Genomic DNA, 16,361 nt, shown 5'->3' with positions numbered 1-16,361 from the left:
GATAAAGAACATCTGTAGCACAGAACAAAGTCCTTGCAGCCCTGGTCAAGAGCCTAGCGTCAATGTCAGCAGCAAACCTGAGCCGGCTGAAAGAAGTTGTTGCTCAGTTCTGAAGCAGAGCAAAGCTTTCACCTCCCAGCCTGGAGCCCCTGCTTCTCCCTGGCTTGCCACTAGGAGAAATCCTGGAAATGGAATGAAGGAATCAGGAAAACTGAAAGGGCACAAGAGGGGTGATCTACCTCGGTACTCACCACCAGAGCAACTGAGCACCTCCCAACCGTGACCAGTTCATCCTCGCTACGCCCCAGTGAGGTCAGAAGTATTACCCCTCTTTAGCAGGTAGAGGGCTGGGGCATAAAATGGATTGTGACTTGCCCAAGGTGATGGAAGAATCAAACTCAAAATGCTAGTCTAGTGCCATATCCACTAATCATCTTTCTGACTCTGCATTACAGATCAGGAGATAGTCTGGGGAATCTTAAAGTCTGTTGAAGTGCTGCAGAGAGAGTGTTCCTGGTCACAAGACTGCATCAATACCCGAGATGCAGATCCGTACATCTGCTACTGATGGCTAAGGCTGATTCCGTCGTGGATTCCATGATTTTAAGTGATGTCCATGAGTTCAGGATTCTGCAGGGGGCTCGGGAAGGGAATGCCCCCTTCACCCTCTGACTCCCTCAGAGGGCCACGCAGTCTGTGGGTCACTGTTAATGCCTCCGCGTCACGCTGCAATACTTCACTGCTGAACTGTTACACCGTTGCCACGACCACACCCTGATGTTGTATATTTTTAATGTGACTGTTCTGTGAACTCTGCCTAGTTTTACTGTGACAAAATCGGATCCATGCTGATGGCTGACTGCTGCACAGCTGCTCTGCTTTAGCCCTCCAAAGCTGGAGTGGAAGCCAGGGAGCAAAAGTTGTGCTTCAGCATAACAGGCAAGAACTTTATTTGTAAATCCTGGGTGGCATCTAACACCCGGCAGCCGGCTCCCGAGCAAGGCAGCTTACAAAGCAAAGCGCGAACAGGCGCCCGGGAGGGACCCTACACGTGGTGTTTAGCTCTACTGACAGACCAGCACAGCCAATCAGCGAGCAGATGGGAGGCAGCCTGTCTCATATCTCACCTTTCCCCTACTCATTTCTGCTATTTCACAAGGGTTTGCTGACATCCGCCCCAGCTCCTTGTTGGTAGCTCCCGTGCCCCCTCGCCAGAAGGCTGGGGATCGCGGCACCGTAGGAGAAGCATAGGCTGGCGGCCTGAACCTGCAGCCCTGTGGATGCACGTGGCCCCTGTTGCCAGCTAAATCAGGGCCACAGGAGAAGCAGGGAGGGTGGCTGGGTGGGTGGCTTTCACGTGTAGGGGAGGTGGATCTAGGACACGCAGCATTCCCCATGCTCAATGACCCTCTGGCCTGCCCTGGGCCTGGCCCCCCGCGGGGAGACACTGTTTGGGAGTAAAGACCAGAGATGGTCAGCACTCAAATCAATTTAAAAACCAGGTTTTTATTTTTCTGTGCTGCTCCCAATCCCAGCACAGAGACAGGGCACCGCTCGTGGAAAAGCTGATACAAAACAAATCTAGTCCCAGCTCAACCTCTGCCCACGCCCCACCAGAGTCAACATTGTACAAAACTATATTTACAGGGGAAACAGTTAAAAACGAAGAGTGCGGGAATCCAGGCTGGCCCCAGCCTTGCCAATGGGGGTTCAGGGCATGTGCGGCGCTGTCCCCTTTGCAGAGCTTCATGTGCTGGGACTTCCACACTGGCCATGGGGCTCGGGGGACCCCAACCCCTGGCACGGGGTGTGTGCGTGGGGAGGGGGGGGGCAGGGCTATTTCAATTACCCCTGCAGCATCTCAGAGTCACACCCCAGCTGTTACAGCGCAGCAAAGGGCTGGGCAGCTCCAGACCCCCATGTGAGCACCCCTGGCCCAGCTGCCATCAGTGGGGAGAGGGCTCTGCCAAGCACGGCCCTGCCCAGCTCGCTTCATGAGGCCATTCGGGGTCTAGCCCCAACGGGCCTCAGAAAATGGGGCCCGGCTCTGGGCTTAGACAAAGAGAGGGGGCAGCAAGGCAGGGACAACTGACAGCCACGTGCCCCTGACCCTGGGGATGGAGGGAAGGCCTGGAGAGCTTCCCTGCTTTGCTCACAGGCAGTTACCATCACGAGATGGGTTCACAGGGTGTCCAAGCCGGCTGCAGCACCGTGCCATGCTGGAAAGCCCAGCTGCTGGTACCGAGTTTATGGGAAATGCTCGTGACTTTGGAGTCTAAGTTTACAAACCTAGCCCCAGGGGGCAGAGCAAGACGAGCAAACGGAAGGTAAAAGGGGGGGGGGGGTGTACATTCTCCTTCCAGCCCGGCTGGGAGCAGCACCCTTGGCTGTCCCAGGAGAGGCTCTGCTGCTCAGAAGGCGTAGCGCGTGCGGATATCCTCCAGCTTCTTGGACACCTCGGGGGGGGTCCTGTCCAGCTCTTCCGAGACGTTCTTCTGTTTATTGGGTTCCATGGAGTTGAACTGTTCACAGAGGTCCCCGTCAATCACGTTCTAGCAAGAGGACACGGGAACACGTTACAATCTGGGCATCAAACAGGCTCGGCTCCAACGCCGCTTAGTTAGAACAGACGAAAGGGCAGCACCGCAAATAGCTCTGCCAGGAGTTTCTTAATCCCGAACAGGACCACGCTCAGTAACCTCATCTGCTGGAGTCCAACTAATTAACAACAAGAGCCTCAGCAAACCCAGACCACCTGAGGGAAGGACAAGGCTGATCTTGCTTCAGCCAACAAGTCCTGGCTGGCACGGGGTCCCTAGATGGTGTGTGCTGGAGGGGGTTGAAGGAGAAGATTCTGAGTGAGGGATCGGTGAAGGGGAAAGTCTCCAGTCAGGTTTCAAAGGTCTCTGAGGTCTTGGGACTCAGCCCCAGGGCCATCAATAATAGGTCTGACTCATCTCTGGGCAATTCCTCAGTAGCTGGAACACCTATCTGCTTATATGGCCTCTTAACAGCTCCAGGGACACTCCAGGAGCTGCAGCGATAAACACCCTGCAAGCTGCAAAAATGCTTTGTGGAAGTCTTGGCACAGTGAGTGCTCACAGCTAACAGACGGCCAGAACAGCCAGGCAAAGCCATGCAGGCACCAGAGGGTGGTGCACAAAGCAGGACCGCGGGAGGGTGCAACAGGCAGGCGCCTGTGCAGGGTGCAGATCCAACACTCTGCGCCACGGCCTAGTTTTAAGATCTTCCTGATTGTTAATATGAGGCTCTGGGGTGGACAGCAGTGTCACCTAGTGGAGAGAGCATTGGGCTGGAACTCAGGAGACCTGGGTTCTGTTCCCGGCTCCACCACTGGCCTGCTGGGTGACCTTGGGCAAATCACTGCACCACTCTGTGCCTCAGCTCCCCCAGCTGCAATGATATTGATCTCCTCTGCAAAGCGCTTTGAGATCTATGGATGAAAAGCACTAGACAAAAGCCAGGTATTACAGGACACTCCCGTTTATCTGAAACCCTGTTAGCCAAACCTCTGCATTACCCAAATCTCTTCTTTGTCCCACAGCATGAGAGACATGGCTCATGCTGGAGACCAGGGGTTTGGTTCGGCTAACAGAGCACAGACTCATGGCCAGAACTACGAGAAGGACAAGAAGGGATGTCCTGCTGCTGCTGAATGGCTCCTACGGCCGTGCAGGGAGCCCTCTGCAGCCCCTATGTCATGGGAGGGAGGGAGTGGGGCCATGACAGTGGCTCGCTGTGCTGCTGCCAGGTTGGGGACACGTGATCCCTGCAGGCACAAGGTGCAGGGAAGGCTGCAGTCCTGGCTGGGGTGGGGTCTCTGCTCTGCCCTGCCAGGACCACAGCCTCCCTGTCCACACCTTGAGCCGGCAGGGATAAAAAGGTAATAATTGGAGATATACCAATCTCCTAGAACTGGAAGGGACCTTGAAAGGTCATTGAGTCCAGCCCCCTGCCTTCACTAGCAGGACCAATTTTTGTCCCAGATCCCTAAGTGGCCCCCTCAAGGATTGAACTCACAACCCTGGGTTTAGCAGGCCAATGCTCAAACCACTGAGCTATCCCTCCCCCCCGATGGGGTGTCCCCGGCCCTGCACCAGTGCAGGGAGCCCTCTGCAGCCCCGCAGTCTTGGGAGGGAGTGAGTGAGGCGAAGCGAGACCCCAGGACCGGACTACGAGGAGCTCCCAGCCACAGGGGAGGCCCCACTGGTGAATGCTGCCTGCCTTCTTGATTAGCTGAACTCGCCATTACTTGAATAAAATCCACGTCCCCACACTACTCGTATAACTGGGAGTTATTCTGTATTGTGCCATTCAACAGTGGCTCTGCTGACATCAGCTTCGCTCTCGCAGTTTATGCTGTCACAAGCTCCCTGGAGGGAGTTGTGGGCCTGTTATTCCATGACACGCTCGCGTGATATATTGGCACAGTTAACGTGTCCGGTGTCAGACCTGCCAACCTTGGCTACCGCTGCCCTGGCGGAGCTAGGCCCCTGTCCTACCTTCACTGGGAAGTAGTAGGAGCGGAAGCTCAAGTGGTCGCGTCCACAGAGAGGGGGATGCTCCGACCTCAGATGCATCTCCACGTGCTGGAAGAAGTCATGATCCTGAAGGGACAGAAGCAGTTGAGAGGTAGAACAATTTGCTCCTCCCATCCATGTGAGGCTGGAGTAACATCGGGACATGGCAACACTCCATTAGCAGCCTGTGCCCTGCACAGCGCAGTTAATTCCTGGCCACAAAGGGGCCCCCCACCACTTCCAGGCACTGATTCTCTTTCACTGGGACGGGAGCATCCAAAACCGGCCCACCCAGGGCCATGCTGCCAGCCTGCCACGAACACAACGGGCTCCCCCCAAACCTGCATAAATCCCAACAAGTGGCAGCTGCTCTCACGTGTAGGATGGCAGTGTGTCCAAGGCAGCACAGCTCCCAGCATGCAATGCTCCAGCAGCCTGTGCTTGAATCAAGATGCAGCTTTGAGCACTGGCGCTAGCTGCTACAAGCTGCACGTTCCTCTTACCATACAGGGCTTCAGGTTGCCCCAAGCCATATAACTCCGTGGGCCACACTTCAGCTAACCCTTTAACATGTGCACCATCCCAGGCAGCAAAGCACCTGTGATTCATTCCTAAGGATGCAGTCGCAGGGAAGACCGGTTAGTGGGCTCTGTGTCTTCCCACCCTCCTTCCATATGCCCTGATCTCACCGGCTCCCTTTGGCAGGAGCTTTGCTGCACACTTGACTTTCACATACTGCACACAAGCCAACCGAGGATGCGGACACAGGAGCTGGGCGTGCTTGGGCAGTCACGCAGTGCTTCTGCAGCAGGATGGCTCTTACCTCGTGGGACGTAAAGGGGACCAGGATACCAATGCCCCCCGACAAGGTGGTATACACGAGAGACTCAGACCCTCCCGGAATCAGCGTGGTCTTCTGTAACGACAGCACCGTCTCTCCCACGTGGTAATTCATAATCACCTCAGCCTGCAAACAAGTCCCGGGTCAGTATTTTCCTCTGGAGTTCATCCACAACAGATGTACTCACAAAAGGGGCCGGCAGGTAGAATCATAGAATCATAGAATCTCAGGGTTGGAAGGGACCTCGGGAGGTCATCTAGTCCAACCCCCTGCTCAAAGCAGGACCAAACCCAACTAAATCATCCCAGCCAGGGCAAACCTCTAAGGAAGGAGATTCCACCACCTCCCTAGGGAACCCATTCCAGTTCTTCACCACCCTACTAGTGAAAAAGTTTTTCCTAATATCCAGCCTAAACCTCCCCCTCTGCAACTTGAGACCATTACTCCTTGTTCTGTCATCTTCTACCACTGAGAACAGTCTAGATCCATCCTCTTTGGATCCCCCTTTCAGGTAGTTGAAAGCAGCTATCAAATCCCCCCTCATTCTTCTCTTCTGCAGACTAAACAATCCCAGTTCCCTCAGCCTCTCCTCATAAGTCATGTGCTCCAGCCCCCTAATCATTTTTGTTGCCCTGCATGGATACACAAATGTGTATCCGCATCTGAGCCGCAAAATCTGCGGATTTGCAGGGCTCTACACCAGCGGCTGGACTGAGACGCCGAGGCAGCACCCCCGCCCCCACTCTGGAGCCCGGTCGGGGAGAGACGTGCTGGCAGCTGTGGAGAGCCACGGCAGCCCCTCCACCTGCCCTGGGCGGGAGGCCCGAGCAGCCCCTCTCCAGTGTCCCAGCCCCCCACCCAGAGCAGCTGGAGGGACCTAGGCTCCCCACAGCTGCCAGCACGGCTCTCCCCGACCCAGCGCCGGCTGGGGAGGAGGCAGCTCAGAGCCGTAGCTGGCCACTGGCGGACCCTCCACCTGCCCTGGGCATGGGGCCTGAGCAGCCCCCGGCCCCTGTCCCTACCCCCAAGGCCCTCTGCCCAGGGCAGATGGAGGATCCACGTCGCAGTTCCTCACAGCTGCCTGCCCAATCTTACCATCAGAGCTCTGTGCAGATCCAAAATTTGTACCCGTGTCAATGGTCCACACATATAAAGCGGATACCCGCGGATTTGCACGGCTCTACCGGCAGGAGCAGGAGAGGGAATGGAACAAGCTCTTCCACTGGAGAGCGTGTGGCAAAATCCAGCGCTTTACCCAATGGCTTAGAGCTCTCCACACACATGGATGTGACTGATAAGAGGGCAGAGGAGTGAAGGAGAAATGTAACCTGCGGGTCCTTGCCCCACTCCCAGAGAAACTCACTTCTCTCTAGGTGTTCGCCAGCGCGCTCAGAACTGGACGGTGCTTAGCTGTGGCCATTCTGGTTACAGACCCTTACCCGGCAGGATTCATCTCCCCCAAGATGCACTCGCATTCACTCTGCACAGCTCCACAGAGGAGCTGTTTGCCTCCCCCCCAACAAGGTTACCTTCTGCGACGCTCCATTGAGAAGCCCTCTGTCCCACAAAGCCTTGTTGCCTGTCGGATCCTCGTCTACCTCATCATTTGTGTTGGGAGGCAGCCTCACCTGTATTGACAAAGCAGGACACAGTCAGCATGCTGGTCTGTTGCCAGCACCGTACTGACAAGAGATGGACACTGCCAGCACTGGGGCATTTAGTTTGCATTACAGCAAGTGCCCTGATCTGGCAGGAATGCAACACAGACCCTCGCTGGCATGTGTGTGGGGCACTAGGAACGCTGGACACTTGAGTGTTTGGGGAAATCCGCAGGCCACTGGAATGACCCATCTCTTGTCATTCACAGCAGTGGGCCTGGCTACACCAGCTGTGGCCCTGTAGCATGGGCACTTACTACAGCGACAGAAGAGGGTTTTCCAACACTGCAGCGAATCCACCTCTCTGAGAGGCAGTAGCCAGGGTGACGGATGAATTCTTCCGTTGACCTGGCGGTGTCGACACTGGGGTTTAGGTTGGCTTCGTTACGTCGCACAGGGCAAGGCATTTTTCACAGCCCTGAGTGACGTAGTTAAGCCAACCTAACTTCCTAGAGTAGACCAGCCCAGTGTTAACTGGCTGTACAGGAACAAGAAGGTAGAAAGGTGACTAATAATGCAGCTCCTTTGCCAAAGAGGCCATCCTGGAGGTTTATCCTCACCTTAAACTAAATGCATCTCTTAGCACCAGTGGAATTAAAGAATAAATAGCAGCGTGCACCATTTTATACTGTCAAGTCCAGAAAGTGGCCAGGGTCAGGATATAAAGGGAAGCATGTATGCATCAGTGCAGAGAGCAGGAATGGGACACAGCACCCACAGCATACGGGGAAATAAAGTCAAACTCATGATAATTAAGTGCTAAGTCACCAGGCGGAACTTGGCCACATGGCACGGGTCTCTGGCTGCCTTGGAACCGGCATTCACAGAGGTGAAGCTAAGTTGTGCCAGACTAGCCTGAGGGAAGCTGGGGCATAACGACAGACAAGGACTGGCTTGTGCCTCAGCCAAACGTTAGCTGAGTAACATTAGACACGTCTAGAACTCAGGCTTCGAAACCCCCACCTTGTGCACTTTAGAAACTGGTCGGACTACCACCGGGAGACGCAGTCCATATGCCACTGAAATCCAGGCCCCAGTGGAGGAAAGAACAGGTCAGGAAGCAGCATGGAATTCTGTAACCAACCCAAACTACACAGGGAACTTCTGGAGGCAGAGCTAACACCAGTGCTGGGATTTGGCCAATACAAAGGGTAAACACCTTTGCTCTTGACAAAAGCATCAGAGAATAGGTAGCGGCTACCAAGGTCAAGAGCACATCTGCCCTGAAAGTTTTTATTGTTAAGTTCAGTGAACTTTTGAGGATGTCAAGTATCAGAGGGGTAGCCGTGTTAGTCTGGTTTCTGATGCCAACGCTTTAACTTGTTTGCTTTGAATAACATGCTGAGAAAGTACAACAGCCAGCCATCTCACTGACGAATAACTGTCCCACGGGGCACTTGTAACAAGCGAACGCTAGCGATAGGGCGTTGGCTCTAACATACATTTTCTCATTTCTGTGGACACGTGGCTGTTCCCAGTGAGTACTTGCGGGCTCTGGGGTGTCCTGACGGTCCAGACACATGTACTCACCACACAGATGTTGCCAAACTTGTCTGCTCCAGCCACAGTGTCATAGTCAAGAAGGGTGGCGGTGGTGACCCACCGGGGGTAGGTGTCATCGGCAAAGATGATCAGCTGGTTCTCATTCCTCTTGTAGCGCACCCAAATGAAACTCTCCTGGACATCCGACACGATCACTCTGTGCCCGATGGTTTGGATGCCCGAGATGTAGTTGGCAATGTGCTTTTAGAGAGGGAATTGCAATGATAAAGAACTCAAATGGGCTTCATTCCAACTCAGGAAATCCATCCGACTCGACTCATTTTAAATGCCTTTTCTTCCTTGCTCCATTGATTAATCCCTGGCTCTGACCCCACAGCTGCAATGTTACACCCTGGCTCTGACCCCACAGCTGCAATTCTGACCCACCATGGCTCCAGAACACGTACAGTGGAAGTGGAGTTAGTGCACACATGAACTACAGTGGCCACTGTGCACAGTTCTTGACCCCATAAATAACCCTGTCTGGAGCAGTAGTAGTCTGACCGGGGTATGTGTAGGAGCACAGATCTCAACTCTACATCTACAGATGTGAGGACAATGCCCCCTGACCTCCAGGCCAGGCAATGCCCCTTCACAGCTCCGGTCACGAAGCATCTGAGAAGAAAACTTTGTAAGTTGTGATGGAGCCAAAACCTAAGCAAAATCTGTCCTCTCCATGTTTCCTTTTTACCCTGTGGGTTTCTGGTGTGTCTGTGTGCAGTGGACAACCAGAGGTTGGCCTAAGACCTGCAGCTTGCAGGGGAAGGAAATGGGAAGAGAAGCAGCCAGCTAAAGCACTAGAAAAAGTGTTTTGTAGTTTCTTTAACTGCTTTTGTGCTGCCTAATGTATCAACCACGCAGAGCAAACCCCCCCGCCACCATATGCCTAGAGCAGTGGTCCCCAACGCGGTGCCTGCGGGTGCCATGGCACCCGCCAGGGCATTTGTGTGCACCCGCCTAGTGCCCAGCAGGGGAGAGAAGCCGCGGCCCCGTGCCTGCCAGGAACAGAGAACTCCAGGGCTGCAGACGCCGGTGTTCTCTGTCCCTGGCAGGCACGGGGCTGCGGCTTCTCCAGCGCGGCAGGCGCCGGTGTTCTCTGTCCCCGGCAGGCGTGCGGCCTGCCTAGTAGGGGAGAGAAGCCGGGGCCCCACGTCTGCTGGGGACAGAGTACGCCAGGGCTGCAGGTGTTCTCTGTCCTTGGCAGTGGCTTCTCTGGGGCTGCAGGCGCCGGTGTTCTCTGTCCCCGGCAAGCGCCAGGCCGCGGCTTAAGCTGGAGAGAAACCGCAGCCCCATGCCTGCCGGGGACAGAGAAGTCTGGGGCTGAAGGCTTCATTCTGTGTTAAAGTAAGAATAATAAATATATTTGGACCAGCAGTTCAACAATGTTTTACTTTTAAAAAATACAAAAGATGAAAACTGTTTATGATATTTATTTTGTAAAAATTCCTTAATTTTTCTTACAGGTAGATAAAAAAGAGCAAATTCACATGGTAAGGTGAAAGTGTAATTGCCGAATAATGTAATTAATGCCTTTTACATGTAAAATTACCCTTATCTTATGGATTCATCTATTATGTAATATTAAATGTGATGTTTTTCGTATTATTTAATGTACAAATGCAAAATAAGCCTTGAAAAACTGTTGGTGCCCGTCACACTCTTCTGAAAACATGAATGTGCTACTGGCCACACAAAGGTTGGGGACCACTGGCCTAGAGCTTAAAGGAATGCAGCTTCCTTGGCAGTCCTCATGGAACCTAGCGAGCCTCTCTAGGGATGTGTAGACTGCACACTAAGGCTGGGCTCTGACTCAGGTCTGAGCCCAACTCTTTCTAACGTCCACACACAAGTCAGTCTGACTCGGTCAGCAAGCACTCAGGACCCAGGTCCTAAGACACTGCTATGGGGATGGCTCAGAGCCCAGGTCCCACTGAGACTTGGGTCCAAGGCCTCTCATTTTGCCGCAGGCCTGAGCCAGAAGGTCTGCGTAGTGCAGTACACACCCATCAGCATGGCTGAGACACCCAGGTCCAACAACTGTAAACCCAGGTTTACAACACAGTGTGGATACTCAAGCGCAGACTTGGAAACTCCGAGTCCACAAGCCAAGGTCCCACAGACCTGGGCTTAGTGTGCAGTGTAGACAGGGCCAGCTCCAGGCACAAGCATTCCAAGCTGGTGCTCGGGGCGGCATTCTGCAAGGGGCGGCAGTCCCCCTTGTTTTGCCCCCAAGTAGTGCGCCGAATTGCCTCCGCGGGTGGCCGGGAGGGGTCTGTGTGCCCTTAGGGCGGCAGGCGCGTTTCCGCGGCAGCTTCTATGTTTAGCTGTCCGGGGCGGCTTCAGCTAAACATAGAAGCTGCTGCCGAAATGCCGCCACCGTGGAAACACGCCTGCCGCCCTAAGGGCACACGGACTGCTTCCCCCCGTGCCCAGGGCGGCAATTCGGCGCGCTGCTTGGAGCGGCAAAAGCTCTAGAGCCGGCCCTGAGTGTAGACACAGCCTTTGACTTCTGTCCTGGCACACAGCACCGTCTGTGGCTGTAAAAGAGTGAAGTGTTTAACAGCTGCCACTAGCTCTCCAGTGTGTCCAGATCAAATGGCACTCCAGAGCCTCATCGCTCCGCTTGCTGGGCTGTTGGCAGAATCTACTGTCCCCTAGTATAAGAGGGAAAAGTGTCTCCCATATAGTCAAATGGGAAATGCTATCAGACCCTCAGCTTGTATTTAGAGGAGAGATGACCCACATATGATACAGCAGTACTGGAGGGACTGTGCATTTCATTAGAACAAGTGCGTGAAAAACCCACTGACATTTCTGTCTAGAAGCAAAGTGTGGCGGAGTTTTAAGGTATGTTGCTCACATGACTGGCGATCAAACGACAGACGTGGCATGGGAGGGAAGCAGTTGCTGCTGTGGTTGATTTTCACTTGGTATCTCCTAGGTTATTCTGTTTTGGGGTGTATGCACAGGGCACCCAGAACTTTGGATGAGGCCCTCCAATGTGGAGTTTATATAGGACAAACACAAACACACACACACACACTGAATGTACTACACCTAAAACCCTGATCTGAAAATGTATCCCCAAGTGTTACTCTTTACTCGTATCCCTCACCCCAAGAAATGGCACCAATCACGAACCGAAGCCAATACCTTGTTCTCACACTTCCGAAGCAGCTTCTTCTTGCCCAGGTCATATACACGTAAGAGTTTTCCAACTCCAATTAAGACTCGGCCTTGGAATGGGGCAATGGCTGCAGGTACCTCCTCCACAGGGGTCTACATAGGGAGGTGAAAGGAACGCACATTAGAAAGTCCAGTGAGACAGACAAAACCCCCTGAAGACAACTGCCTGTACATGCACCTTTACTGGAAAATACAGCAGAGCTGGAGAATGGACTTTATCCAGTGGTTCTGTCGAAGCTCTAAAGCCTTGATACTGGCAATGGAGTTCTCAATGCCATGGTTAATCACAGTCCTTGATGTGTCCTGCAGAATTCCTAACTCCCGTGCCACTCCCAGTACACTATATGCTCGAACACCATATTTTATCAGTGCTTATGCAATCCTGGATAGGATACTCCCAAGCCACTGAATATTGGACATAGCACTTAAATGAGAGAGTTGGAGTTGAGTGTGGAGATCATTCTACGAGCAATTGAGCAGAATATGCAGGAAGGCAGAAAAGGCACTGTCACCCCAATCAGTGGCTTTACTGTTTCCCCGGTATGAACAAGATTTTACTTTTTGCTAAATCCAGTTCAGATTACAATCAGCAATCCTTCAGTCTCAGGAGTCTCGATCCAATTCAGTGCTTACAATAAGAGTTCTGGACCAGCCAGTGGAGAAGACATTAAAGCTGAAAGATCTCAAGATGTCCTTGGCAGCTCTAATGCAGGCAAATTTTCCTAAGGATAATGCCATGTTCTTGTTAATCCAAAAGGACACGTCAGCGATCACAATGGAAAAAATTAATTCCACTGGCGTTTTTGGTGCTGACAGTCATCGGCACATTTTTCCAGGTTTGGTCACACCGGCTAACAAAAGCCAGTTCACCCAGCTAGCTCTGTAAGCTACATGGTGGACATTGAAAGGCATCATAGCGGCCCTTGCCCGGAACAGAACCCTCTTGATGAACTTGGAAATGTGGGAAGAAAGAAGAAAGCCGCCACATTCTTCAGCACTTCCTCATTCCCTGCCCATTTCTCAACCATGCTGGGGATGCATGGGGAGGAGAACTGAGGTTTCTCTGAACTTGGCGCTGTTCAAACCCTGGAGGTCCATCAAGTGATCTATGCTACTATGAGCAATTAAGTCACTTATGCATGTAACCAAAGGAAGGTGCACAGGCCCATACTACCTAAACCTGGGTATCAGGGAACCTTCATCATCGAGACAAGTGACCTGAGTGCAGGTCAGCTTTGTAAAGAAATAGCCACCATGAAAGCTCCTCAACAGTGGAAATACTGCATTTTAAAATGGCAGCATTCCCCCCCTCTGGCCTCACTAACTGTTCTCAGGGAGTGGGAACAGAGTCCGTACCTGTCAGTCCGGCGCATGGCGCTGCAGACATGGCACTGGCCTGGCCTCAGGAGACCCAGAGTCAATTTCCAGCTCTATCACAGACTTCCCAGCTGACCTTGGGCAAGTGAATTTCTCTGGGTCTCAGATCCCTACCTGTCACAGGGGATAATCCTTCCCTATGGCCTACGGGGGCTGCGAGAATAAACATGCCCATATTTGTGAGGGGCTGATACTATGGGGTTGGGGCCAAAGAAGCAGCTAGACAGACAGTAACTCTGGATACAAAATTTTCCTGCCAGTTCCTCCTGGAAAGCAGACAGGCTTCTCCCTACTTCAAAGTTTCCTGAGCAGGAGAAAAATTATGGCTAGCCTACAGTCTCCCCAAATATCTAGTCACTTTGCCAGAGCCCAACTGGTGTCAGTGAGGTGCCCTGGAAAATGAGTAGTGAGATTTGCAGCTACTGCCAGTTGTGCAAAGTTCCTGCATCTGCATTGACTATCACCTGCCTGGCACAGCTCAGGGTTTGCCCATTTACCCGTACTGGCAGTAGCCACGAGGGAATGTGGAGCTGGCAGCTGGCACAGTCTATCTGGTATATGCTTTGGAACAAGATGATCTCAAGGGGACTCAAACGGTAGTTTAGTGTGGTCAGTTTTCCACACCCATCTGAAGATTGTCTGGGCCTCTCATGCACTCAGTGAGCTCCAATGTGGATTTGCCTGGCTCCCTTCCTCCTCTCTTGGTCTGTACCTCCCCAACGTTAGCACAAGAGAGGTCAGCCCACTCCACGCAGGGCACGCTTACCTTGTGCAGGAACTCCAGCTTCTCGCCATTATTCACCAGCTTGTATGTGTAGATAAACCCACCAGCCACCGACCGGGGGTTCAGAATCAGGTCCTTGGCCACTCCCACCAGCACATGCCAGTCGTCACTGGCGTTGGCGAATCGACACACTGCCACACTGGGGACAACACAGACAGGCGCCCAGAGGTTGGTGTGAGCAAAGTATAGAAACCAAAGCCAGAGCTGCCTTGGGCTGGGCTCTGCCTGTCACACATGGATGGTAAAGCTGGGGGAGCGCTTTGGAAGCCGGACTTCACATTGTTGATTTCATTCATCTGTCCCCTCCACTCAGCTTTCCCCCGCAAAACACATCCTAAGAAGTCATTTTTAGACAGCAATATGGGTACGGAATAGTCCCTGTGCCAGGCAGGAAGTGGGAATCTGGGCTGCGGCTTTTTCTTTTGAGAGGGTGTCAGGAGCGTGGGGGAGTCAGGGCCCTGCACCCCCCACTTCCTGTGATTCACCGTGACTCTCAGCCAGCCAGTAACACAGAAGGTTTACTAGACAACAGGAACACAGTCTCAAGCAGGGCTTGTAGGTACAACCAGAACCCCTCAGCCAGGTCCCTCTGGGGGGCAAGGATCTTAGACCCCAGACTGGGGGGTTCCTGCCTCTTCCCAGCCAGCCCAAAACTGAAACCAAAAACCCCTCCAGCAGGCTCTGCCCCCTCTCCCTTTGTCCAGTTTCCCAGGCAAAGGTGTTAACTCGCCCCACCCCCCTTCCTGGCTCAGGTTACAGGCTCAGGTACAGTCCCTCACCTAAAGTCATCCCTTGCTCTCCCATGCCCCATGCAGACAGTTCCAGTAAAACTAAACAACATCGGCTTGACTCATCTTCCTTGCTGCAGTCCCACCTGACTTCTCTCTTATACACAGTACCTGCCCTTTTGAATGCACCCACAACACTGCTTGGCAGTTTAATCTATGCAGAGAGGATGCTAAGGAAGGGAGGGGGAAAAGAGGGAGGGGAACACAAGGACAACTGCGCCTATCATCTGCACCCCATAGGGCCTTTTTAGAATACTGTCCTTCAACTGCTTGTTTAAAGGTCCAGTGACTATGTTGGCATTAAGCGCTAGTGCCTGTGCCCACCTTGCATGACTGGGCTGGGCAAAGGGAAGATAGGAGCTTCGGTGTGCAGGGAGGTGTCTACTGGGGTTTAGTACCCAGCACCCCGGCAATGTGGCCTTTCAACTCAAATGACGGCTGGGCAAAATAAGCAGCAATGTATTAAGCACGTGACAGCCAGAGACTGTGTCTGGCACTGCTTCTTACCTGAAGGCAGCTTCGTTCTGCTCTAGTTGGACCAGATCTAAAGTATTGCCCTGGATGGGGTTCATCACTCGGACAACAGAGGCCCACTGGCCATTGCCTGCCTTGGGGGCCCCAAAGATGGACTCGGGAAGATTCTCATTCAGAAAGGCGGCTGCCATCTCTGCGGCCAGTTCCCTCTCGTCCTCACCTGCAGCCTCCACCATTTCCTGCAGCACACATTACAACAGGAAGAGAAAGAACTCAGCACAAGAGGGGATTCGTTTCAAGACAGGCTGATACCCAAGCTGCTTGGCATGGTGGTGATTTAGAAGATGAGCTTCAATGTTGAGAGATCCCCAAAGCAAAGTGCTACCAATATGAAAGCCAAGTGAACGTTAGAGCCTCTGTTTTACAAAGCCAGAGAGCCAAGAGCTCAACACCTACAAGAAACCTACAAGGCCACGATGCCGCTCGCCTTGCTACAACACAGCCTGTTGCTATGGAGCTCAAAAGTATGGCACCGTTGATTCCCCACTGCCCAGGGGGCCATTGCTCTGGGGAGACAGCCTCCAAAACACCAGCTGATGCCACAGAGAAATCTTGGAGGAAAACAATCTATTCAACTCCAAGTAACCTCAGCAATAACAACGAATTCTAGAGAACGTGTGATACACAAGCAGGATCATTGCTCAGCGGAATGATCTGCAAAGTCTGTCAAGGCCCCAAGGTACTGCATGCTGTGAACGGCAGCACTTGGACTGCGATGTATCTGCCGAAATTATGATTATGCGGAAGCGCCTCAACTGAACTAGAAAACCAATCACTAATCATTTGGCCATGTGGAGTCTGAGGCTGCTATTAAGAAATCACCAGCAGCAAACAGTATAGAACAATTTGTCCACATACAGGCTCCTTCAGAGGAGCTCAAGTGGATTTCCAAACATTCAGTGTCACATGGCCACCTGCTGAGCATTACGTATACACCCGTTTTACACATGGAGACTGAGGAAGAGGTGAAGTGATTAACCCAGGCCCAAACTGTACATGGAACACAATGCAGGACTCTGAGCAACCTCTCCTGCCACCCCTACAGGCCTGCACTGCACTCCATCCATCCCGCCCTTCGTGCTCATGCCCAGCACAAGAATTGCAGTCCCT

At 53.0% G+C, this 16,361-nt stretch overlaps 1 protein-coding gene across 3 annotated transcripts in view; it reads right to left on the bottom strand.

Moving 5' to 3' along the window:
• Positions 1–1,486: 1,486 nt before the first annotated feature.
• The window catches only part of SF3B3 (splicing factor 3b subunit 3), a 53,197-nt gene continuing 38,322 nt past the window's right edge, over positions 1,487–16,361 (bottom strand). For all 3 annotated transcript variants that reach the window (XM_039503720.1, XM_039503719.1, XM_039503718.1), the window contains exons 19-26: positions 15,225–15,430; positions 13,912–14,068; positions 11,736–11,861; positions 8,571–8,783; positions 6,912–7,010; positions 5,365–5,508; positions 4,524–4,628; positions 1,487–2,552 (exon numbers count right to left, since the gene is read on the bottom strand). In XM_039503720.1, coding sequence (XP_039359654.1) covers positions 2,412–2,552; positions 4,524–4,628; positions 5,365–5,508; positions 6,912–7,010; positions 8,571–8,783; positions 11,736–11,861; positions 13,912–14,068; positions 15,225–15,430 — 1,191 coding nt within the window. In that variant the 3' untranslated portion in view covers positions 1,487–2,411. The remainder of the gene's footprint in view (positions 2,553–4,523; positions 4,629–5,364; positions 5,509–6,911; positions 7,011–8,570; positions 8,784–11,735; positions 11,862–13,911; positions 14,069–15,224; positions 15,431–16,361) is intronic.

This window comes from Mauremys reevesii, linkage group 16 (genome assembly GCF_016161935.1).
Source record: "Mauremys reevesii isolate NIE-2019 linkage group 16, ASM1616193v1, whole genome shotgun sequence".
Taxonomy (NCBI): domain Eukaryota; kingdom Metazoa; phylum Chordata; order Testudines; family Geoemydidae; genus Mauremys; species Mauremys reevesii.
Note: the sequence above shows the minus strand (reverse complement) of the source record. Positions and strands in the feature narration are given on the sequence as shown.